General features: G+C 36.2%; 1 protein-coding gene across 1 annotated transcript; it reads right to left on the reverse strand.

Annotated features, from left to right (window-relative positions):
• Nucleotides 1–5055: 5055 nt before the first annotated feature.
• Nucleotides 5056–27911, reverse strand: iqub (IQ motif and ubiquitin domain containing). The gene is given in 14 exon segments (XM_030137626.1): nucleotides 5056–5349; nucleotides 7527–7712; nucleotides 7816–8064; nucleotides 11170–11346; nucleotides 13191–13361; nucleotides 16590–16663; nucleotides 16666–16764; nucleotides 16854–17064; nucleotides 17977–18132; nucleotides 25121–25255; nucleotides 25257–25297; nucleotides 25461–25628; nucleotides 26807–26941; nucleotides 27633–27911. Coding segments are annotated over 14 exon segments (2169 nt in total). The 5' UTR covers nucleotides 27802–27911; the 3' UTR covers nucleotides 5056–5151.

A 27911-nucleotide genomic window follows, 5' to 3' on the forward strand; every position in this document is an offset into this window, starting at 1 on the left:
ACCCCCCCTTTGGATGTTCAGAGGCTCCGTAGTTACCGTGGAAACACAATCATCTTTTATAACATTGATTCACCAGTAAAACCCATGGAGTTGGATTAATGACAGTGGATGGAAACACTCGTTTTTATACTCAGTTAGTGACATCTTTGCTGAAAAAGTAACTTTTTCTTAATTTTTCTCTGTTTTTGATAGAATAACTGTCAACTTTAATCTGAGCTTTTATGAACATCTACATGATCAGTAAATTAAATATATGAAAATACCTGATGTTCACTGAAAAAACATGAAATACAGTGGTGAATGTCATTATCAACTTTGAATTTACCCTGAGTTTTCATGAACATCTACATGATCTGTGGATTAAATATAGGAGAATACATAGTTTACACAAAAAATGCAAAATACAGAGGATAGTAGTAAAAAAAAAAAAAAAAAAAGGTGATAAATCAGTTAAGAAAGGTTGAAGTAGAGAAAAAATCATTTGGGAACTGCTACAAAAGTAGCACTGGGTCTTTATGGGTTAAAACTTGTTGGACTTAGATACATAAAACATGACTGGGTGAAGTAATTAGAGCCTTATGTTGTCATGATATGAGATATTCAACCTAGAGCAAGGACTGAAAAATTAAAATAATCAAAATTCGAGCAATTTTTAAAAGAGGTTTTCTGAGTGTTTTCTTCATGCACTGCATAATTATGTCCAAGCAAATTAGAAAGCATGAGATCGTGAGACATTTTTTAATGATACACCATTTGTTAATTACAATAAATGACAGTAAATCTGTACAGTATTTGTTCAAGACAAGCATGGACACGCACATGATATCATTAAGACAATAACATGAGGTCTGGTGAATATATAGTGTGAGAACTGTCTTTGGATGATTGGAGTGTTTCACCTTAGCTCCTCTCTGCCTTCCTTCTGCCTCAGGCTCAGTGTGGAAGCATCTGCATGGATCATGACTGTTATAACCTCCTTTAATGAGACCTGCCATGTGTTACACATCACAGGAGAAATAAAAAACAAAAGAAACAAACAAACAAAAAAAAAAACAGCACAGTGTGATTTGTCTTCACAGAAACAGCAAAATGTGAACATAAATTTATTAAAGCTGTCCTTGTAACTAGAATCCTATAACTGATTATCATGAAAGGACAACGTAAGGTATTTCTTCTTTCTAATATTAATGACCTAAAATTATCATTATAGTGTTAAAGGAGCTGTATGTAAGAATTATGCTCCAATCAGAAAATGGCTCTGAATGTCACCAGACATTAAGGCAGTGTTTTTCAACCTTGGGGTCGGGACCCCACATGGGGTCGGCTGAAATTCAAATGTGGTCGACTGAAATTTCTTGTAATTGATTAAAAAAAAAAAAAAAATACTGATAAAAAAAAAAAAAAAAAAAAAAATGGTGAGTTGAAAGAGACAATCCCAATCCATAAAAGACATGACAAACTCTGAAGCTGAAGTACTGTGGTACTGTTTATCTTTCAAATGTTCATTGTGGCATTGTTTTAAGATGCTGCAGCTCTTTCATAATTCATAGTTTGAGTTCTTGTTTGTTCAGTATTAATTGTCAGCCTTGTAAATCCAAGCTGGACTGACTGAACATATCCTGACCAAGGAAAATAAAATTCTCACTTTGTGCAGTAATCTACACCTGGCTTTTCTGCCTCCACCCATAATAATATACATTATATAGACTAAATGTCCTCTAAAATTATTTGCAACATAGTATAGCAAACTATTACGTAATCAAAAACAAATTAATTTTAGCAAAAAAAAAAAGAAAAAAGTATTTGTTTTGAATGCCTGGAGTCGCCAAAAATTTGTGATGTGAAAATGGGGTCATGAGCCAAAAAAGGATGGGAACCACTGCATTAAGGAATCATGTTCAATTCAAATACTGATATCACTGAAAGTAGTAGTTCAGCCAGAATATTCGCATTTGAAAAGCTAAGTGTCAACCCACAAGTAATGTTTATATTGTCATTTTGTGTTTTGGTCTGATGTTCCGCCCATCACCTATCTGCCAATCACCAAGTCAGTATTGTGTCAGCATCCGGGTTGTCAGTTCCCACTGAGTTGCAGCTGGAATAAAACTATTGGTTGAATTCATATCAAATTTGGTTTATAGGTTCCCAGTGACCCAGAATAGATGTGATTAGATTTTTGGCAAAAATAGGTCAAAGTTCAAATTATTTATGAATTTTTTAAAATCTTTTTTTCCCCCCTTTACTTATAATGGTCAAAATTTCACATGCCTGTAGCAGCAAAACTATTGGTCGAATTCATACCAAATTTGGTTTATAGATTACCAGTGACCCGGAATAGATGTGATTACATTTTGGGAAAAGTAGGTCAAAGCTGAAATTTTTAATGAATTTTTTAAATCTTTTTTTTTCTCCCATTTACTTATAATGGTTGAAATTTCACGTTTATAAAAACATCAATTTGGTTTCAATTTACTTCAGACTTTACACATGCATATATAGAGGCAATTGATATGCTGACATCAGCACACGCATAGACATGATGACATCAACGAGATCCATGCCAAAATAAGATACAATAAGTTCGAGGGGCGGGGTTTGTTGTAATACGTGTGAGTTTTGTTCAGAAATCATCCCCAAAACCTCGTCCTTAGAACTTTCTCTTCAGCAAAGGTGTATATTATGGGCTGCCCTCACTGCAGCCAAGAAAATGCTGGCATTGAGATGGCAGCCGCCTCATACTCTATCACGACAACAACTGATCAGTTATTTTCTAGATATAGTTATGACGGAGAGGTCAGTGGTCCGGATGCATGCAGCCGGTCAAAAAATGCTGAGTATGTGGGATGGTGTTTATATTATGGTTAAAGAAAGAGTGCAACATAATTGTCTATGACTTTCCTGATCACTATTCTGTTCATATCTAAAAAATTATATTCTCTTTCATCTACATCTATCTATCTATCTATCTATCTATCTATCTATCTATCTATCTATCTATCTATCTATCTATCTATCTATCTATCTATCTATCTATCTATCTATCTATCTATCTATCTATCTATCTATCTATCTATCTCTATCTATCTATCGATCTCTCTATATCTATATCTATATCTATCTATCTATCTATCTATCTATCTATCTATCTATCTATCTATCTATATATATATATATATATATATATATATATATATATATATATATATATGTATATGTGTATTTGTCTTTACTAGTTAGTTTTCGTATTCTGAGATCCAGATTGGGTCGGTATGGGGGTCGCCACTGGTTCTAGGGGGGTGGGATTTATACTTTGTGTGTCACAGAATCTTGTATTATAAAATGTGAATTTCTTTCTTTTTCTTTTGTTTTGTACTTCTGAGATGCACAATGAAAACAAGTAAAAAAAATGATTAAAAAAAAAAAAAAAAAGAAATCATCCCAAAAACATCAACTCCTGTCCATCACATTCGCCCAATAACTGTCAGTGGAAAGAAACTGTCAACAAGGCCATGACAAATTCCTCTCCATGCCACTTCGGTAGATGACTCACACAGCCAATGGCCCTTGAGAAATATCAAGGCTCAACTGATAAAAAATAAAGCACTTGTAGGAGCAGACAGTGACATAAATCTGATCACATCAACCTGCTCTAACTCCTCTTTACCACCTGCCTCAGCATTAGTAACCAGGGAAAACAGCCATGGTTATAATGATGTGACCAGGCAAGAATCCAAAACACCACACCGTCTACAGACCCGTCAGCCTCTTCAGTCAGTTGAACAAACTTTAGGAACTCCAACTTTTAGCAAACAACTGATCCTCTGGGTGTCAAAAGCAACTACCTGCAGCTTCATGAAGAAATAATCCACCATTGCCATGTTTCGATATTAACCCATAAAGGCCCAGTGCAGTTCCCAAATGATTATTTCTCTCAATCCAACCTTTCCTATGTGATTATTACCACTGATTATAATATTATCCTCTGTCTTTTCCATATTTTCAATGAAAAGAAGGTATATTCCTATATTTAATTCACTGTTCATGTAGAAGTAAAAAAACAATCTCCAAATTATCCATCTTCTAAATTACTATTTTTCTCTATATTTAACTTTTCTTAAGTGATTTATCACAATTTATGCCGTAATCCTCTGTATTTTGCATTTTTTCAGTGAACATCAAGTATTTTCCTTTTTTTAATTTACTGATCATGTGGATGTTCATAAAAGCTCAGATAAAAGTTGAGGGTGATATCAAAAACAGGGAAAACTGAAGAAAAAGTGACTTTTTCAGCAACCAAGTGTCTCCATTCACTGTCATTGATCCAACTCCATGGGTTTTACTGGTGAATCAATGTTGTAGAAGATGACAGTGTTTCCACAGTAACTACAGAGCCTCTGAACACCCAAATGGGTCATATCTGATGACCATGAAAAGATGACAAACTGTATTTTACACCAATTATTTACATGGATTGTTAGGATTAGTGGATCAACAGGTATTAAAACATATTAGATCATTACACGGTTTTGGTTGATGTAGAATGTTTGGGTCTTTATGGGTTAAAAGGGTGCATGAAAAGTAATCCAGTGTCACATTTTACCAAACTACAAGACAAATAACTCAAAATCCCACTTCCACTCTACAACATTGTTTTAAACTTCTTCAATAACTCCATTACATGTTAGGAACAGAAACAGTGTTATAGTGCATAATCCTTTGAACTGATGCACCAGTAAAACACATGTAGTTTGACAAATGGCAGTGGCTGTCGACATTTTATTTTTAGGTTGTTATTGTGGTGAAAAAGTAATCTTTTCTTCAGCGTTACTTGTTCTGACGTAACACCCTTTGAATTTACTCAGAGTTTTTATGAACATCTAAGTGGTCAGTAAATTTAATATAGGAAAATACCTGATTTACATAGAACAATACAGAGGATAATATTACAATAAATAAAGAAGAACATTCTTTCTTTATCAGTATCTAATAAATGTGTCCACACATATCACAACATCCTAATTATAAAATAGAAATACACAGTAGAATAGATTTAAATGATTTAAAGTCATTTTATTTGAATTATCCTCGGCACAAACAGACCATATACAGGAGGGAGAAAAGCTTAAAAGTAATAAAACCACAGGGTGTTTCTTAATGAGTCGTGTCTTGTATAGTCTTGGTGACATGCTTGCCTGTTGCCATGGTGATGGGCTTGGAGACAAGCTGGTTGCCCAGGGTAGTGGTCATTTGGGAGTCCAGGTACTTGGCCATCTCAGGGATCTGACTGAAGTGTCGAAGGGCCACCAAGTGTTTGTGTTTGATACTCTGAACAAATGTTTGCCCGTAAGCCTGAAAACACACACACACACACACACACACACACACACACACACACACACACACATGCACAGAGGAGACAAATCAGTTTGTGCAACAGCTGGATGGAATTAATGCTCAATGGGACAAACACAGTCAAGAATCTCACATGAAAATGCCATGTAGAGAACTGGACATCCTTAACCACCAAGGTTAATCCATCAATGCACTGGAAATAAAAACAGTATATGTCCTTGTGCTATTTCTTGGGAAAATTAAAAGCTGCACTAAATCTCAAATAAGCTGTGCTATGAGGTATTTTATTGGGTTACTAATGCTCAGTGAATTTGGGTTCAGTTGTCCTGTGTATGTGCCTAGAGTTTTAAATTGTGAAGGGTAAAAACAAACTGAAGTGGTTTCGTAACATGGTCAGACTTTAATGCCTCCATATTTTCATTTTATAACCCTCATAAGAGCCAAACCCTTAGTTACAGTGCATTTGATAATAAAACCGCACAATTTAGGTGACAGGTGAGCTACAGCCCTACAGAGAATAAACTATACAGGGTGTTCACAAAGTCTCTTTACAATTTAAACAAGAAAAGCACTCGGAGAGAGCAGACCTCCGCAAAGACAGATCTGCCCCCCCCCCCCCCCCCCCCCCCCCGATCACCACCAAAATTGAATCATTTCTTCCTTGTGCCAGTATCAACATTTCCTGAAAATTTCATGAAAATCCATCCATAACTTTTTCAGTTATCTTGCTAACAAACAAACACGCTCGCATGCAAACACACAAAGCAAAGTGATCACAGTACCTCCTGGTGGAGGTAAAAATGTATTACAAAAGCAGCTAATGAGATATGTTAACCCAATTTTTTCTACGTACTCAGAGGTTATTGAAGTTTTTAAATCACATTGCAGGATCATATGCAATCGAATCCCTGGTCTATTATTCTTCAACGAGAGATCAGTTACTGCAAATGTTTACCTTGATTTTTTTTGACTAAATATGTGGAACTCCAACTGGATGACCTTCAACCAACCGTCATTTTCCAGGTAGATAGTGCACCACCACACTGGGGACTGCATGTTGGTGGGTTCATAAATCAAACATTTCCAGACCAGTGGATTGGAAGGAATGGCCCAATTCCTCATTCACCAGATATCACTACCATGGATTTCTTCATATGGGGTTATGTTAAAGGGGTCATATTTTGCTAAACCTACTTTTATTAGTCTTTGGTACATTTATTTGTGTATTTGGACCCTAATAGTTCAAAAGGTTGAATTTGAACCCTCCAGGTGCTGCAAAGCTATCTTTATATTCATTCCAGCAAAATTCGAGTGGATTTCTACAACCTATTTTAATTCCTTCTTAATTTGTTATGTCTATAACTAGATAACTAGTTACATCACGACATTTGCACATATAAGGTCAAGACTTCCATCTAACATTCCCGCCATAATTGTTTGTCAGCAGCAGCAGTTGTAGTCCATACTGAAAATATGTCCAAACTTTGAGCCGATTACCTAAAATGTTCAGTTGTTGGCTGAAGGGGACAGAGCAGCACAGCCAACAACCTGAAGGGGGTGGGGTCATGTGCATTTAAAGGGCCAGCGCTCAAAACGACCTTTCTGGTGTCATTACTCAGAAATAGGGTTGAAGATGGACCTGTGGAGTTGAATTAATGAAGAATTCAGACCCAAGCATAGCATTTACAGTTTATGTAGACCACAGGGAAATTTTTTAAAACGCATAATTTCATTTAAAAAATCAAAATATCACGCCTTTAAAGATATTTTGTATTGAGCAAAGATACGGGACATCAACAACCTGAAGTAAAAGATGACTGATGTCAGTGACACCATTGATGAGGCTATGATACAGCCAACACGGCAAGAAATCCAGTGGTGTCCATACAGAGGTGTATTAAATGAGGCAAAAAAACCTTCAATATCTAATTTTCATTTTGTAATAATTTCCACAGATTTGTCTATTCACTTGCTTTTGTAAAAAATGTGTTAAATTTTGGACATCCTGTAAAACACTGAATATAAACCTGAATGTTTCAGCCAGCTTGAGCTGAGCTGGGCCAGTTCACACTCCTGCCATTTTTCTACCCAATGTCCTGAAATAGTTTTGTTTGGATATGTGCTTCATAGAAAACAGCTACTATATGCAGCAGTCCTTTTTTCCATGCACAGACCTCGCTGACATCCTCCAGCTCCAGGTGAGCTGCTGTCTCTTCTTTGGACAGAAGGATGCAGTTCCAGGGGCTCCAGTTCCTTTGACGATCCCAGCGGACAAACACCAGGTTGTAGAGATCACTGTCAGCACTGAGAGCTGAGCGGGATGTCCAGATGACCTTAACCAGATACTGCATGTCCTCCACCTGAAAGGAAAACAGAAGCATCAGTGTGAGGGTACCGCCATGATAGAAAAAACAACATATTCAACTAACACAAACATAACAAGTGGCTTTTTTTTTTTTTCACCTGTAGCAGGAAGGGGATCTTTGCGTCTGTGTCGAGCTGCTGTTCATAGTCTCTCAGTTTCTTGAGGATGTTTTTGTAGCAGGAAAAGTCATTGCGGCCTCGTGAAATATTGTCCAGTCTGGTACAGTCTCTGCACCGGTTGCTGAAGCCGGCGCTGGCAGATCGGCTGAAGTTGGCAGAGCCGAGGTGGCGACCACAGCTACGGCAGAGGAACATGTCGCTCCTCAGCTCGGAGGGATTCTGAGGAACCTGAGAGATGTTTCAGATCACAGGTGTCAAACATGCAGCCCGGGGGCCAAATCCGGCCTGTGGGATGAATTTGTGAAATGCAAAATTTACACTGAAGATATTAACAATCAAGGATGTTAAAATCATTTTAGGTCAGTTCAATCTAAAGTGGGTCAGACCAGTAAAATACAATCATAATAACCTATAAATAAAGAAAACCACAAATCTCTCTCTTTGTTTTAGTGTAAAAAAGGTAAAATTACACAAATATTTACATTTACAGACTAACCTTTTACAAAAAAATGTGAACAACCTGAAATTTCTTAAGAGAAGTATATGGAGTTTTACCAACAATCTGCCTTTTACTAAATGTTTTGTGTATTTGTAGATCCACTGTGGTCTGTAAGCTGTGATGTACATGTATAAATGATAAACTACGGCATAATATTCTTAAAATTGCACTTATTTTTCTTAAGAATTTTCAGGTTGTTCATGTTTCTTCGTGATATGTTCGAGTACAGTTCACAGATATAAACATTTGACTTGTTTCACTCAAAAATATAAGAAAAAATATTGGAGTTGATATTAATTATAAGTTCTTATCCTATTATTTGTATTATTTTACTGGTCCGGCCCACTTTAGATCATATTAGTCTGTATGTGGCCCCAGAACTAAAATGAGTTTGACACCCCTGTTTTAGATTATATTGAGATATTTATACCTATTCACTTTGTCCGTAGGTTTGTCTAAAATGTACAGTTTAGTGTTTATGGCAGCGGTGTGGGACACATTCAGCCCAATGTGAAGTGAGCTGGACCAGTAAAATAATAGCAGTGAAAAAAATAAAATTACATTATGAAAGTGTTTACATCTACAAAGTTTCATTAAAATGTGAATAACATGAACAACCTGAAGTGTCTTAAGAAATGTAAGTGCAATTTTAACAATGCCTCAGTTTATCATTTACATGTGCGTTACAACTTACAGATCACAGTGGATTTACAAATCGTTGCTGTCGGGTGGAAACCTCTTATGTTATTTTTTCGTTATTTTTTCAGGAAACTGGAAAATCATGTATACACTCTAAATAAATGAATGGAGTTAAGAGATGCAGTCACAAGCCATTTTCAACACTTTTCATTGATTAATATTTCTAAAACCATCAGGCCAATGTAAAGATTGACCAACAGAATTGTTTTATGAGAAAAAAAAAAGACAAAAAATGGACTTATGAGGTTTCTGCCCAACAGTAACAAAATACACAAAACATTTAGTAAGAGGCAGAATATTAGTAACATTACACCTACTTCTCTTAACTCTTTCCCCGCCATTGACGAGATATTCCGTCAATTGCTTCCCAACGCTTCCCCGCCAATGACGAGATTTTCCGTCAATCCGTGTTTTCACTGTTATACTGTAGTTGGAGGTGTTGTGGATCATGTGAATTACTTTCCTTAGTCCAAAAACAAACAATTAAGCAACTTTTTCGGAAAAATGACGGGCCGGGTTCAACGTTTTTGCACTGGAGTCTCCGTATCCCATGGCAACGCATCCAGCGGCAGTCACTGAATGAGGAAGTGCAGACTGTGCAGGAACCGCGCGCAGTTTCAAAAGCCTTAAAGATGATTATGGAGACAGAGTCTGACAATTCAATATGTGATGGAGCTACAGAAGAACCATTTAGAGACAGGAACGGAGAAATAGAAGGTGAGGGAGACGGACACGGAACACGGGAAACAAGGAGCGGCTCAGGTCCGACACGGAGGTGCGGGGGGGGGGGGGGGGGGGGGGGGGGGGGGCGGGGGCACAGAGCAACACGGAGAAAATGACAGACAGGAGGAAGAGAAAAGAGACATTTGTAGAGGACATTCAAGGAGGAAGACAGACATACAGACATGGGACAAGACAAAGGAAAGCTAGTGTTCATCTGTTAGAGTGAGTTCAGATTCAGACTGAGGACACAGAACAGATTCAGCTGTAGAATGTCAGCAGGACACAGGGAAGACACTGTTTGATTTGGCTTTTGTATGAATAAATAAATACATATATTCATACAGAGATAAATAACTAGATGTCCATAGAATTATTTACAGATCAAACACAGCAGCTGGTCCAACAGGAGGACCTGGTGCAGCCAAAGGCCAGAAATCTACAGTATTTAGTGCATTTGTTTCTTTTTTTTCTTGAAAATGAGGAATATTGAGGTGTTTATATCCAAAAGCTAAACTACTATGTGTTAGACTTATAACTGATGTATGTAAATGTGCAAAGTTTAGAAGGAACCTGGTGCTTTAGAAGATGTTCGGTCTAAAGTTTGGTGTGGATTCCCCTAACATTTTGTGGAATGATGGGATATCTTAGAGCTGTTTGTTACTATTATTGCTGTTATTATTATTTTATTTTGTGATTTTGAAGACAGCGTTACTGTTGGTAAATAAGAAAGAGTCAAAAATGTAAATAGGAAATCAGTTTTCTCTTGAAAATCAATATCTTTGAAAAAAATGCAATTTTCTCAGCTTTTTGCTCAAAATTCATTTTTTTCCTGAAAATGACCAATATTCAAATGTTTATATCTCACGAACGAATAAAGATAGAATAAAATAGTTTTTTGTGTTTAAAAGTTGAAGTTCTGTTCTTTCTTTTGATGTATTCAGTGTTCACATACTCCTAACACAACATTTTCAGTGAGCCTCCAAAGATTAGTGAAAATGACCAAAACGGCTGGCGCTGGCTACCAACTCACTGGAAAATGCTCTGGCGGGGAAAGAGTTAAGACATTTCAGGTTGTTTATATTTGTTCAGATTATTCACATTTTTTTTCTAAATGTAAACATTTTTATGTAATTTTACTTTTTTATACTAAAAGAGAAAAATTTGGAATTGTCATTATTTATAGTTTATTATGATACTATTTTACTGGTCTAATGTACTTGAGATCATACTGGCCTGACTGTGGAACTTGAACTAAAATAATTTTGACATCCTTGACTGTTAATAGATTCAGTACAATTTTTGCATTTCACAAATTCATCTAACGGGCCGGACTGGACCCTTTGGTGGACTGGTTTTGGCCCACAGGCCGTATGTTTAACACCTGAGGTTTACGGTATTTGCTCTTGGCTCACCTTCAGCAGCTTGGCTATTTCAGGGTTAAATGCTGGTGTTTTGATGTACTGAAGGAACAAAGTGCTGATTCTTCTCCGCAGACCCACCAGACTGGCTGCCTTAATCCCTCGAGTCATCAGGTCCACCTCCCTGTCAATCAACTCTACAAGGTCCCGGGTCAGCTGACAGTCATGCTCCTGTCCAATCATAATGACATGTATGAATAAAATAGTCAATCTGGAACTGTGCTACTGTAGTCACTGATGAAGATTAGGCTCAGGCTACAAGTCAGGACAGCTCTTTTCTTTCTTTCTTTGTAGTATATTATATAGAGATTAATTTATACAAGTGCTATTTACAAAAGCACCATTTCCTCCTAACACCACCCAAAACTATGACAGATTTCAAGAAATACAAACAAGTCAGAGAGTTTTTCCTTCTATTCCAGAAAGATAATGAGTTCAGCCAGACCTCTCTCACACTGGCATTGTGCAAAAACAACATGTGGACATAAGTTTGGCTGTGAAAAAATAATTATACTGTGGGGATTATCTTTGTGTAGGTCGTGTGAAGGTTTGTGAGATCTAGTACCAAAATAATAACAACACCACTCAACACATACATACAAATACTTTTTCACAAGTAGTGCAAGTTCTGCATTTCAAACCTTTTTTAAATGAGTGCAAAACATTTTGTATGTATTTTGAAAATACTTTTATCCAAAAATCAGTAAAAGTACCAAAAGAATGCTCAGAATAGCAGAAGTTTCATAAAGTGTGGAAATCTTTCTTAACCTTTTTTTGACAATCCTACAACACATGTACAAAGTCCATAACAACTTAAGATGTATATGTAATATGTATGTAATGCTCTATGATATGTAATTTTATTTATTTCTATAGTGTCATATTGTAGATGCATACAGATATCTGGTGACAGCAAGGGGTTTGGGAAGGTTAAGTGGGATTTGTTTAATTTCCTTTTTTTTTTTTTTTCTTTGTGTGTGAATACCTGTGTGTATTATCTTTGTTCTGTATTTTGAAAATTCAACAAACATATCTCAAAACAAAAGAATGCTCAGAATAGTCCATGTCAGAATAATATGCATTGATAAGTAGTACATGGATTTACACATACATAGCTCCTTTCTACCATTAATCCAAAAAGACCCAGTGCTACTTTTGTTTCAATTTCCAAGTTAATTTTTCACACTAGTTAACCTTTCCTAAGTGAGTTATCACCATTTATCATAATATTATCCTCTGTATTTAGCTTTTTTGTGTGAAAATCAGACATTTTTAATTTACAGATCATGTACTTTGCTGAGATAACATTTGAGGGTAATTATATAAAAACAGAGAAAGCTTAAGAAAAAGAGACTTTCAGTAAAATATGTCTTTAACTGAATATAAACCAACTGTGCCCATCCACTGTCATTAATCCAACTCCATGGGTTTTACTGGTGAATCAGTGTTATAGAAGATGACAATGTTTCCACGGTAACTACAGAGCCTCTGAACATCCAAATGGGTCATATCTGATGACCATGAAAAGATGACAAACTGCATTTTACACCTATTATTTACATGTATTGATAGGATTAGTGGATAAAAAAGTATTAAACACTTTAGCTCAGTAGACGCTTTTGGTCGTCAGTGGATGTTTGGGTCTTTATGGGTTTAGACAGCTCTGCTACATTTACCCATTTGCACACACACTTGAACATTCACACACTAGTGATACAATGACTAGGAGTTTAGAAGAAACTGTAAAACATGGACATTGGTCAGGGATTGAAAGACCATTCTTCTGGTTTGTAGTGTGTTCCTGTGATTTTTTTTCCGGCACTATCAATGGCTCAAACTTTAATTTCTTTGTGAGTTAAATGTTGATTAAAACTTCAGATTATCGCTTGTAGATCTTAGAATAACAGTTCACCAGACAGACAAGCATCCAGCACAGTTTCATTGGTAGTAATGTTTATAGCGTAGAATTGCAAAATATAGCAGTATAGATGTGTTTGTAGTATATGGTACTGTACCATGACGGTGTGTTTGAGTGTCATCAGGACATGGAGCCGCTCCTCCTTTTTAACAGGTGACAGGCTGATGCTGTTGTACAGATCTCGCAGTTCTCTGGCTCTGATAGTGTGCTCAGTGTCCATCTCGACCATTTGTCCATCTTTTGCTAGCCATCGGTGAGGAGCTGCAGACTGGAACACACACCCTTTATAGTGTCAGTATTACTGTAGTGGCAGGGTTATGCAGTTATGAGGATTATAGTGGTGAAATAGTAGTGGTAGTAGTGTGCTCAGTTCTAAAAGTTCAGATATTTACCCATAAAAGTCACAGTGTTACTTTTGTGGCAGTTCCAAATTCTTATTTTTCTCTATATTTAACTTTTCTTAAGTGATTTATCACAATTTATTATGTCCTGATCCACTGTTTTTTGTGCTTTTTCAGTGAACATCAGATATTTTCCTATATTTAACTTACTGATAATGTGGATGTTCATAAAAACTCAGATTAAAGTTGAAGATGATATTAAAAACAGGAAAAACTGAAGAAGGAAGTGACTTTCTCAGCAACACAGTGTCTCCATCCACTGTCACTGATCCAACTCCATGGGTTTTACTGGTGAATCAATGTTGTAGAAGATGACTGTGTTTCCATGTTCACTACGGAGCCTCTGAACGTCCAAATTGGTCATATCTGATGACCATGAAAAGACGACAAACTGTATTTTACACCAATTGTTTACATGGATTAACAGGATTAATTGATCAGAAGTTATTAAACATTTTAGATCAGTAGATGGTTTTGTGTCAGATATCATCAGATATGACCCGTTTGGACACTGTCATCTTCTACAGCACAGGTGTCAAACATGCGGCCCGGGGGCCAAATCCGGCCCGCCAAAGGGTCCAATCTGGCCCTTGAGATGAATTTGTGATATGCAAAAAATACACTGAAGATATTAACAATCACTGGTGTCAAAATAATTTTAGGTCAATTCCATCTAAAGTGGGTCAGACCAGTAAAATACTATCATTATAAACTATAAATAATAAAAACCACAAATTTCTCTCTTTGTTTTAGTGCAAAAAAAGCAAAATTACTAAAAATGTTTACATTTACAGACTAGCCTTTTACAAAAAATGAAAACTGAACAAATATGAACAACCTAAAATGTCTTAAGAGAATTAAGAGTAATTTTACCAATTTTCTGTCTGTTATTAAATGTTTTGTGTATTTGTAGATCTACTGTGATCTGTATGTTGTAATGAACATGCGAAAATGAGAAGCTGAGGCCAAATTATGGCATAAATTGTTAAAATTGCACTTCTTTTCTTAAGAAATTTCACTTTGGTCATGATTGTTCATGTTTTTCCACATTTTTTTAAAGGATAGTTTGTAGATGTAAAATTTTGATAAAATAATTTTACTTTTGTCACTCTAAACATAGAAATAAGACATACAAATTTTGGAATTGATATTATTTATGTATTATTATGTTATTATTTTAATGAGCCAGCCCCACTGCAGGTCATATTGGGATTTATGTGGCCCCCTAAACTAACATGAGTTGACACCCCTGTTCTACAGCATTAGTTCACCAGTTAACCCATAGAGCTGAATCAATGACAATGGTCATCGCTGGCTGTTTGGGCCTTTTTGGGTTAAATACAAACCCATTAATATTTCTTGTCTGCAAGGCTTTTATTTATAGACTTCTCCTCCGCTTTTAATTACAATTCAGCCCCACATTTTAATCAAAAGGCTTTCAGAACAGTTTAAGATCAGTAAAAATCTGATGGGCTGGATTTTAGACTTTTTAACAGACAGGTCACAAAGAGTGAGGATTAATGGGGTTCTGTCCAACCCAGTGTTCTCCTCCACTAGTTCTCCTCAAGGCTGTGTCCTGTCACCATTATTATACATTCTCTACACAAATACGTGTCAGAGTGAATATGAAAACAGGGCCATCATTAAGTATCATTAGTACTCAGTCATTGTCAGCCTACTCAGAGAGGGGGAGACCAGTCACGGCCCTGTCATTGATGACTTTGTCCAGTGGTGTGAGGAGTCCTACCTTCACCTGAACATATCTAAAACAAAAGATATGATCATTGATTTTAGAAAACAACAGGACAGGCACGGAGTCACTTTAATTAAAGGTTAGACTATAGAGCAAGTGCAATCATACAAATACCTTGGGATGATAATTGATGAAAAACTGAGTTTTAATGAAAACTGCAGATCTGTGTGTAAAAAGGGCCATCAGCGCCTTCACTGCCTTAGAAAACTGGCACACTTCCACATTGACCGAACCATTTTAACTTTGTTTTATCGTTCCTTTACTGAGTCTGTTTTATCTTTTTGCCTGGTGGTGTGGTTCGGTCAGACCTCAGTTGCAGAGAGAAACTCACTGAATCAAATAGTGAGATGGTCCAGTTGCCTGATTGGTGAGTCCCAGTCTTGTCCCGCCTCCCTGTACACTAAACAAGTACAGAGGATGGCTTCATCAATTCTTAATAATGACTCCCATCCTTTACGAGGTGAATTTCAGCTCCTTTCCTCTGGACGGAGGTTCTTAGTCCCAAGGTGCAGGACACAGCGTTTATAAAAACAGTTTTGTTCTTGTCACAGTTACTGAGCTCAATAAGAAATAGTGACATTGCACTTTACTAACTTATTTTAGTCATTTATCCCATTTCTTTGCTCTATTATTATTATTGTGACTTCAAATTTTTAAATTTTATGTTCTTATCCTGGTTTTATCCCGGATTGTTTTTATCTTTTCTGGTTTTTATTGTGTTCTATTGCATCTTGTTTTTATTTATGTGATCTTATTTATTTATTTTATTCTTTTACTTATCCATGCTGCTATTCTGATGAATGGTGGAACACTGAGCACTTTTTGCCCTGTCTTTTTGTCCTGTCTGTAAGCTTGATCAAGTACCTGTCTTACATGTTCAATGTATGTCTTGTTGTAATACCAAAGCAATCACCTAGACTGCAAAACAAATCTACCTACGGGTATAAATAAAGTAACCTTGACCTTGACCTTAATCCAAAAATGAGCAAATGTTACATGTTATTGTAAATAATGTTGATGTGTGTAATGCTTTTGTTATATGCATGACTTTCTGCAAAGCTTTATGCAGCTTTTTTTATCAACAAACAATTGACAAAAAGTTGTGGACAGGTGGTTATTGAGGGTTTTTTTTTATATGTCAACTTTAGATTATAATGACAATATGTTCTATAAATGCATGCCTCAGCTGCACATATTAAGCCTTTAAACTTTAAATTTATTTTTTTTCATTATACCTTAGTATAAACCAAGATTAGACCCAAGTTGAGTAGGATTTAAGTGCAGGCAACACTCAAATATGGAGAATATTAAGTGGGAAACACCAGGAGCAGAGACCTCTGACCTTATCTAGAATGTTCCTGACAGTTTGGTCATAGTTGTTGTTGTGGACAGCGATGCGATGGCGTCCTATTGCATGATGAAAGTGATCTCCTTCTCCAACAAAAAGCAGAGTGCTGCCTTCTTCTCAGCTCCTCTCAAGGTGGAATTTATCTGCTCCTCCTCCTCACATCTCCACTCTGAAACATCAAAAAAAAAAAAAAAAAGAAGCTGAGAAAGAACTAGTAAAACCTTCCCTCCCCCTTAAAGTGTCACCCATCCATCTTACTCTCCAGCGCCTGGTACATCAGGTTGAAGTCCTCCCTCTTCTGTGGGTTCCAGAAGCGTTGGCGGCGATCTCTCATTTGTTCCTTCTTCTCTTCCAACCTCTGTCTTTCACGCATCTCCAGCCAGGCCAGACGCCGATCCCGCTCCCGCTTTATACACTCCACTTTCTGCTGAGCCAACCAGCGTCGGGTGCATGTCTGCAGATAGATCACCTGGGAAGTGATGAGAGACACAGAAACAACACAAAATATATAGACTGAATCCTTCATTTATTTATTACCCCAAAGGGCAGGCAAGGGAATTGTTTTTGGTTCCGTTTGTCTGTTTGTATGTTTGTTTGTTAGCAAAACTGTTAGTTGAATTCATACCAAATTGAGTTTATAGAGTACTAGTGACCCAGAAGAGATCTGATTAGATTTTGGGAACAGTAGGTCAAAGTTACATTTTTTTTTTTTCTGAATTTTTAAAATCTTTTTCTTTTTCCCCCATTCACTTATAATGGCCAAAATTTCAAATGTCTGTAGCCGCAAAACTATGGGTTGAATTCATACCAAATTGGGTTTATAGATTGCCAGTAACACAGAATAGATCTGATTATATTTTGGGAAAAGTAGGTCAAACTTCAAATTTTTAATAACTTTTTAAAAATATTTTTTCTCCCATTTACTTATAATGGGTGAAATTTCAAATGTCTACAAAAATATCAAATTTGTTTCAATTTACTTCAAACTTGGCACATTTATAGAGGCAAGTGATATGCTGACATCAGCTGGATCGATGCCAAAGTAAGTTACAATGCATTCGAGGGGCGGGGTTTGTTGTGCCTGGCACCACTTGTACAAATGATTGTGTATAATGCCTTAAATAACAAGGAAATAGTTTAATAGGCTGGTTGGCAGACAGACAGACAGACAGACAGACAGACAGACAGACAGACAGACAGACAGACAGACAGACAGACAGACAGACAGACAGACAGACAGACAGATAGATAGATAGATAGATAGATAGATAGATAGATAGATAGATAGATAGATAGATAGATAGATAGATAGATAGATAGATAGATAGATAGATAGATAGATAGATAGATAGATAGATAGATAGCCCCATCGTTGACCCACAGCTTTCAGCCGTCTGTCATGATACTCAGCAGCAGTCATGTATCTTCCAGGGGTGACCAGTTTGTCGTTCATACAGGAGATGTAACAACCAATTCCAGACGTCTGGGTGGAGGCTGAACACGGAGTAGCTTGAGACTTTTCAAGTGTCTTTACAGTCTGAAGACAGTGACACACTATTGACACAAATGCAAGTGAAGGAAATGTCAAGGAAGCATTTGAATGTGACTGATTAAAATCCATTCTTCCTCTAATGATGGACGGTTCACTGCCTGGTTAATCATGTCTTTCAGGAGTGAATAAATATGTGAAGGTTTGTTTTTTTTAATTTTAAGCATACGTTTAATTCACTCAAGTGGCAGCTGATGTGACGTCTAATCTCTTATCTGCCGCAAGAATGAAAGGATTATAATATGTTTGCCTGAGCAGAGACGAGTTTCCTGCTCCTCTTTATACTGATAGAGATGAGTGGTGTAATGCAAATGAGCAGGATGGCTGTGAACATCTCAAGGTCAGAGGCACAAGGCTGTTAATTGAGGTTCGATGCAGACAAAATGAACTGGTGAGAACATCCTTCCATTCCCAGGCTTGTTGTGACATAGATTAATGGTGCTCCAGGAGCCTAAAAAGGTTTTAGTCAAGGATTTTTATTAATGACTTTTAAAGTCAGAGACCAACGCAGATCATTTTTCAGGAAGGTTTTGGTCTAGTTCCACTCCCTAACCTAATTAAATGATTGAATGTTATATTAAATGTGTCAAATGTCCATTTCTCCATGGACAATATCAGTCTTGGATCTTTATAATCTTCAACCTTAATCTTGAAACCCAAAACTTAGTTTGAATTATAGAAAAAGAGTGGCTTCATTTTATGGGCATTGTGGCATTGGAGAGTAACAGAATACATATGATATTACATTTATAATACAAAATATGAGTTACTGTTTTTAGTTTAGGTACAACTGAAGATGCAAACCAGAATGCTACATACTGAAATAATTACATTGTGTTAAAGGGATTATTTTATTGTCTGTGTTCATTCTGAAATCTAAAAGAATACTCTATATTTTTGCACTTGAAAAAAGTGCAAAAGGGTACCTGTGCCAAAGTAAGGAATGCGTGTGCACATGAGAGGATGAAGTTTTCACACAGCCAGGGCAGGAATACAAGGTTTACCTCACATCCATAGGTGGCAAAAAAGAGACTGCAGTATTATTGTACAGGTCACCCAATGCTTTCCTAAAAAAAAAGGCTTTTTCCCATCTCTAAAAACTTAACTGCAAACTCGAATTAACCTTTAAGTGCCAAAGTTGCAATATTTTGACGAGCAACATAACTGGAAAACAGACCATAGCTCCAGATAGAGTTACCAAGTCGTGTTACCACCTCCAAACCTATAAATGGTGGACATGTGCCCCTTCAATCCTAACACCATCTCAGGGCATGTTTCTATTCAAAGTGAAGGAGAAAACTGAGTATGAAAGGTGTGGTTTAGTAAGTAAGTAGGTAAAGTTTATTTAGTTTTAGTTTTGATAGATAAAGACAGATTTGGCTACTCTGCTGCTTGGATAAAAAGCTACCAAAATTTACTGCATTTGCTTTCTACGGTGTTTAAGTTCATTTATTTTAGGAATAAGATGAAAAAAAAAAAAAAACAAAAACACAAAGAAAACGTCCATGTAAATATGTTCAAAGTTCAGTTTTACTAAAAATTACCAACATAGCCTGAAATCTTGACATCAAAACTGCATTTTTTTTTTTTCAACTCCGGCACCTGAAGGGTTAACATTTTGACGTTTATTTTTGTTCCACTAAGGTTGAATGTTTGGTCAAATGACCAACTACTTAGCCGTTCATGGATTAAGTCCACTTTAAGTAGCTAAGTGTTTTGAATGAATGAAAAATCAATTCACAGTTACACTTAAACAGAGTCACTTCCGTAATCTAAATGAAACATTACAATGACATCAGTAATGAATACATTTTAAAAATACCCATCATAACATGGCAATCAACCATAAAGACCCAAACCTCCATTAGTGACCAAAGGCATCGACTGAACTAAACTATTTAATACCTGTTGATCCATTAGTCCTATCAATACAAGTTAATAATTGGTGTAAAATACAGTTTTTGTATTTTCATGGTCATCAGATATGACCCATTTGGATGTTTAGAGGCTCCGCAGTTACCATGGAAACCCTATCATCTTCTACAACATTGATTCACCAGTAAAACCCATGGAGTCTTATAAATGACAGTGGTCGGGTATGTTTGTTTTATGTTCAGTTAATGTAGTGATTTTCAACCTTGGGGTCGGGACCCCACGTGGGGTCGCCTGGAATTCAAATGGGGACGCCTGAAATTTCTAGTAATTGATAAAAAATTAAAACTTACTAGTAAAAATTTACATTATATGGCCTAAATGTTTCCTAAAATGAATGTTTATTTGCAACATATTATAGCAAACTATTACACGATCAAAAACAAATGAATTTTAGCAAATCAAATGTCGCCATTTTGAATGTCTGGGGTCGCCTGAATTTTCTAATAATTTATTTTAAAAAAATTAAAAAATTAAAACTTATTCATAAAATGTACATTATATAGTCTAAATGTTGTCTAAAATTAACGTTTATTTGCAACATAGTATAGCAAACTATTACATGATCAAAAACAAATTAATTTTAGCCAAAAAAAAGTCTCTGTTCTGAATGTCTGGGGTCACCAGAAATTTGTAATGTTAAAATGGGGTCACGAGCCAAAAAAGGTTGGAAACCACTGAGTTAATGATATCTTTGTTGAAAAAGTTGCTTTTTCTTCAGTTTTCTCTGTTTTGATATAATAACCTTTGAATTTACTCTGCATTTTCATGAGCATCTAAATTAAATATAGGAAATTAAATAAAAGAAAATACATGATTTACAGTGAAAAATGCAAAATACAGAGGATAATATTATAATAATCGGTGATAAATCACTTAAGAAATGTTGGCCAGAGAGAAAAATTCATTTGGGAACTGACACAAAAGTAACTCTGAGTCTTTACGGGTTAATAGCTGCACAATCTCATTTCTGATTCCTTTCCTTGTGGCCTCCTTTCTTAAAATGGTCCTATCATTAAATTTTAAATGCTGGTAATGATAATACTTAAATGGAATATTAAAAGCACAAGCTCCCCTGTGTGACTATAGATGATACAGATTCCTTTGTGAGTTTGTGTCGTATGAAATAAATGGTGGGAGGACAGGATGATGAGACGCTGTAGTGTGTAAACAGTGTTTGCAGTAGGTGACAGGTCAGCTCATCATACATGTAACACTGACAACACCACACAGCAACACGCAGCTGAGGACGTCTCATTACCGCAGCCTCGTGTGTCTTCATGTATGAACATCAGTAATGACCTGAGCATCATCATTAGCAAAATATGTGGTGCATGACACAGAGTAAAGGTGAGGGTGAGTCATACCTCCATCTGATAATGAGACACACTGAAGTCGCTTTTGTTTAAATGTCTCTGCAATTTAGCCACTGAAACAATACATTCTGAAAGTCTGTTTTTTTTTTTTTTGGGCTGAGCAAATTTCCAAATTATAAACTGTAATTCAATTTTTAACAACAGAATAAGGAATTAGTTTTTAACTGTGTGCCCTCTTTTTCTCTTTATTTTATTATTATTATTTTTTTAATATATTTATTTCTTTATTCTTCCTTCTCTCTGAGCCTTTGGGTGGGTGGGGTTTTGATGTTGTGTGTTGTTCTGCCTTGGACTAGTTCATATTTCCTATGATCATGTAGATATTATTTGAAAATTGAAATTTTTTTTTTTTTTTTTTGATTAATAATAAAAGAATAATGGATGAATATTGTGAGTAGTTTGCTTCTGTACATTTTTTACATGTATTTTTTTTTTGGTGAAACTTGTGCCATTATGGTAAAGAGATAACACACAAGGACACAAGGGCAGAGAGATGTATCAGAACCAAACACTGGGCTTCATGGATACTGGTATATATCAGTTCTTGGTAAATGGTAGTAGGACTTAGCTGCACCTTCTATGAAAAAACAAAGCAGGACTTGTCGCTGTCTTCCTGGTTTTAACTGATGAAAAGACTATCACAGTACATTAAAAAACGATGATCAACAGCACATGAATGATGACTAACGGCACATAAATAACCTCTCTGTTTTTCAACTGGCACTTCCTCCTTCTACGGTTCAAACTTTGACCTCGTCTCAACTGACATGTAAACAAAAACACCCCCTAGTGGTCTAAATGTGAACATAGCATATCAGTAATAAATCATGTAGAAGTAACTTTACTTTTAACTCTATCTATCTATCTATCTATCTATCTATCTATCTATCTATCTATCTATCTATCTATCTATCTATCTATCTATCTATCTATCTATCTATCTATCTATCTATCTATCTATCTATCTATCTATCTATCTATCTATCTATCTATCTATCTATCTAATATATTTAAACTATCTGAATGTAAATCATGAAATATAACCCATAAATAAATAATAATGAACAAAGGATACAACACCTTCCCTGAGACAGTGAACATAAATGTCCTAAACTCTGATGAGGAAAATCAGACCATTCATTGATATTTTTTTTACCCAGAGCATAAATATTTGAGGAGGATTAGGGTTTATTTGATTATATTTTTCTTCACTGAAGCTGTCATCTTTTTAAATCTTGCCTTTGAAAACTTTGGAAATGTCTGATAAATGTGTCTGTTTCTATTATTGATTCATGTCAATGTTTTCAGATCTGTGTTTTTTATGTTCTTTGGCAAAAGTTTTTTGTAACATGGGTAAAAAAAAAATAGGACAGAAACACTCTAATATTACTGTACATATTTGTAATAATATTTAGATTTTTCATTCATTACATTTTTTTATTCTTATTAAGGTAAACCAATCAGTAGGACTAAAAGGATAGCAAATTTCAGTAGTTTTCTGGAAATTTACCATGTATATTGATGTAGGTAAAAGTTGACTTCCTTAACTCCATATTTCTCATCCAAAAGAGGCTTTTTCCCTGCCTCTAACGTAGTGACAAAGGCTGAGGTTATGGTTGTGACATGGCTTGACAGCAGATGTTGGACCAGGTATTTTCCATACGCACAGTGCGGACTGAAACCAGCAGCTGTCATAAGCCCTTAATAATGGATTTTTATTCCCAGAAGATCCCTGAATTTCATTTCCAAGCATTCATTCCCATAGCTGGATTAGTTTGAAGGTATTAAAATTTCAACTGGAACTCAGAGCAGTTTTGTCTCTGTTCCATGAAGCACATTTGTTTAGTTATCCAGATAACTTTGTTAAGAATAACACCACTGATACTGTCATCTGATGACAATGAAGTGCTCCAGATTCTAAAGAGTTGCCTAGTAACTCTGTAAACCAACTTCTCGGGAGGTTAGTTGTTAAAGTTCTTGTGAAAATGGACTTTAAATTCCAGGAAAAAGATGTGAATCTTCAGTGGGGACATCATATGACATTATCCCAAAATTATATTATCATAATATTTTGGAATGGGATTATATTCAATCTATCAAATGATGGTGATAAACTTTATTTTAAACATAAGTAGGAATAAAATATAAAGGTGAACAAAAGGCAAAGAGAAATGACAAATTTAAATGGAACACTCCGGATTAATGAAGGAAATAAATAAACAAAGAAAAGCACCAAAATGTCACACAGAGTCCACAACTACTTCATTGTGGCTCTCTAACAACATTTTATGTCCAAAATGTAGGAAGAAGCCAAGCTTGTATTGTCCTACCACAAATTTATAAGACCTGGCTGATGAGCTAATGTCCATAAAAAAGAACAGGTCAGTAATATCAATCACACCTGCTGTAGATGTAATAAACTACAGGTTATGCCTCAACAGCAGAGGTGATGTCTGATTTTAAGAATTTTACATTTTGGTTTCCTGCTTGGTCAAATTAATACCATCATACTTAACACATCTGCTTGACATTTGTAATAGGTTAATGACTTTTTTAACCTGAATTTTTCATAACAGAATTAAAGTTTCAAGCTTTTGGCTTTGGAACCAGGCTATTTTTTTACCATGCCCCACGAAGGGGGGGTAAGGGGTAATTTTTTGGTTTATTTTTTTTTTGTTTCTTTTGTTGTTAACACTCTAGCAGCAAAACTATTGGTTGAATTCATACCAATTGGGTTTATAGATTGCCAGTGACCCAAAATACACGTGATTACATTTTAGGGAAAGTAGGTCAAAGTTTAAATGTTTTCTGAATTTTTGAAATCTTTTTTCTTCTCCCATTTACTTATAATGGACGAATTTCAAATGTCTGTAAAAACATAAATTTGGTTTCAACTTACTTCAAACTTTGCACATATATAGAGGTAATTGATATGCTGACATCACCACACATAGACCATGATGACATCAGCTGGATCGATGCCAAAATAAGCTACAATACGTGTGAGGGGCGGGGTTTGTTGTGCCTGGCACACTTGTTTTGTTTGTTTTTCATATCAGATTCATACCATGTCTTTAAACATACCAACGTTTATATTATTGGTTAAATGTGAATTTCTATGTGAATAAATGAAACAGTGAATGCATCAGTGATATATGTAAATCCCCTGGTATGTTTATGACTCAGACTTCCATTATCTACTAACAATGTGCACATTTTATGGATGTATTGAAGATTAAAGTCAGAATCATGCTAATTAAAATGAATGCTCAACAGGGAGGTGTTGTCCTGGTATTCTTCTTCTGTCATCGTATTAAATAAGCTCATTTACTCTTTCTTTCCCTCTAGCTGTAATTAAACTGCTTAATCTGCACATATAGATTCGTGCATTGTTTCATGGCTGAATGAGAATGCTATGTTTTGTTGTAAGGAGTGACCTTTAAATACACCCACATTAAATACACATTCTGATTTGAATTGATAAAGCACTTTGTGACTCTGTCTGTGAAAAGTGCTCTATAAATAAAATTTACTTTACTTTACTTTACTTTACACCCCACATGCTGAGCTTTAAACCACTGGACTGGTTTCATTCACTTTCAGGGTTTATCTCATGTGTACATGTGTGTGTTTTATGTTATCATTTGTGTTGAAGCTCTGCAGTATACCTGTGTTTCACGGTTAAAGATGATCACACCTTTATCCGGTCTCCTCCTGGGCAGGGTCTGGGTGGTGGCATGGTGATACTCCGCATTTGTCAGTCGATGTCTGTATCCACCCAGGAAAGCTTTCTGCTGAGGGGGGGCGCTCGATCTCCACCACCACCTCCTGGAAGACTCCGTCACCTGGAAAGAGAGAGAGAGAGAAACCGGTGTGTAAAAGTTTCATGTTTAGTAATTAAAACATGAGACGTTGTTACAGAACTGAGTTTGTGGAAGAGTTGCTGTTATTCAGAATTTTGAAGATTCTATAGATACACAGTAAGTACAGAAATAGACATGTTCAGACCTGGTTGGACTCGGACAGTGATGACGTCTGGCATGTTATCCTGCTCCGGAGGCCGAACAGGACGGAGTGGGTGAGTGTTTGGGTCGATGGAGCTCATCTCTATCCGGGTGGAGCCATGAGGCCGGACCCCAAGCTCCATAAGGCTCTGCTGCTCCTCTACTACCCTGCCTGAAAAAACAAGTACAAACTGGTAAATCTTCTGTAGATAGTCGGACACATGCTGTTATATTTGGAAGAGCTTGTAAAAAAAAAAACAAAAAACAAAGTAGATATATTAGATTATAATAAACAGGAAGTATGAGGCAATTATTATAGCAGTTAAAATGTGAAAGTACAGACATTTACAGTGGCAAGAGGAAGTATGTGAACCCTTTGAAATGACCTCTACACACGGATGTTAACCTGTTCATTTGATTCCTTCAACCCTTCTGCTGTGACGTTATTTTTATTTATTAACCCCAAAGGGGACGCAAGGGATATTGTTTTCGGTTCGGTTTGTTTGTTTGTTAACACTCTAGCAGCAAAACTATTGCTTGAATTTATACCAAATTGGGTTCATAGAAAACCAGTGACCCAGAATAGAAGTCATTACATTTTGGAAAAGTAGGTCAAAGTTCAAATTTATTATGAATTTTTAAAATCTTTTTTCTTCTCATATTTACTTGTAATGGGCGAAATTTCACATGTCTAAAAAAAACATAATTTTTGTCTCAATTTACTTTGCACTTGGCACATATATAGAGGCAATTGATATGCTGACATCAGCACACACATAGACATGATGACCACAGTTGGATCGATGGCAAAATAAGCTACAATATGTCCGAGGGGTGGGGTTTGTTGTGCCTGGCACCCACTTTTTTCTTTTTTTTTTTTTTAACCTCACTGAGCATTCTGTGTTCTGTCCTTAGAATTATAGCTATGTGGCTTAAGTATGGACTGGTGAATACCTATGTTGTAACAGTCTTCAAATCAACAATTCTTGATCAAAAGTCTTCATAGATCTCTTTTCTGTAAAACATGATTCACATCAGTAGAAGAGTGTTTTTCTAAGTCAGAGTACCTCCACACCTGGCTCAAATCTCATTTCATCAGCTGGACATCAGCTTTAATAACTCCTTAATCCATTTAGCTCTTTTCTTTCAAGCATGTTAAGTTTGTCTGTACTTGTGACTTAGTGCATCTAAACAGATCACACTTTATTGCCAGCTCATGCAAAAAAATAACAGGAAAGAAAGTACCTTCTTCTGAGTGTGAGTGCAATGACTGCACAAGAGCATATCTTGAATCAAATCCTTCACCGTCCACCATCATCTCAGTATTTGTTGCTGGAGACATGGACTTACCATCAAGAGAAATCTGCAGCACCTCTGCAGGAACTCGGAGCTCTGAGGCCAGGTGACATTTCAGCTCTTGAATGCTGAGACCAATAGCAAAGGCTACAGTCATCACATGACCCTCTGGCACCAGCACCACCTTCACTGCAACCAGACACACAGACAAACGTCAAAAGATACAAAGTCTGCAAGAGACTCTAGATCTGTGACTTCAAGTAGCAGTAGTTCTGTTAACACTGGACCTTAAGCTACCTGTTGCTGTTGAGTCTGTAACATCTGTTTTTCTGGCCTTAGCATTTACAGGTTGATCTGTTTGTGTTGTAGCTTCAAAAGCATAGCAATCAAACTATTTTGTTCAGTGTGACATTATACAAAAACTAATACTGCACCAAAGTCAAAGTTTTTAATAAAGTAGTTACTGGTATATGATCAAAACTGGCACCTAAATGGTACATTTTTAATTGTAATGAATTAAATTAGGATGCAAATTAAAAAAAACAAATCTTAGAGTCCAAAATACAAATCTTTAACAATCCGACCACTTTTTTTTTTTTTTTTTTTTTTGTGCCTGGCACAGGGGTTATTTCCAGATAGGACATGAAAAAGGACAAAAGGGGCGTTTTAATGTTTAGTGTCTCTTCAGTTCTCATCTATGGATCATTATGTGGAATATACTAATACTGGAGAATAAATAGTGTAAGGGATAATACACTTATGACTGGATTTTTGCTGTTTTCTGCCATTTATAAAATCAAAGAAACACATATTTCTGAGTTCCCCGGACCATCCTCACTTCCGCCCACTGCTCACCTGTCTTCACCGGACAAACACTCACCTGTGGCCGGGTCCTCCTGCGGCTCCTCTCGCTGCCTCTCCAGCTCTTTGTCGTCCTCTGGCGGTTCATTTTCCGTGTCCTGTCCGTGTACTTGAATGTTGTCCGTGTTTTCCTCCTCCTCATCCTCTTCTTTTACACTCTGTTCTTGGGTTTGTGTTTGCTCCGACATGACAGCGGACTAAATTATTTATTAGCTTATTTATTTAAGGAACCGACTCTGTCAAACGTCGTTAAAAAAGGCAACAGGTTTAGAAACACTGAGAAATAAATCCAGTTTCA

Source organism: Sphaeramia orbicularis, chromosome 6 (genome assembly GCF_902148855.1).
Source record: "Sphaeramia orbicularis chromosome 6, fSphaOr1.1, whole genome shotgun sequence".
NCBI lineage: Eukaryota > Metazoa > Chordata > Actinopteri > Kurtiformes > Apogonidae > Sphaeramia > Sphaeramia orbicularis.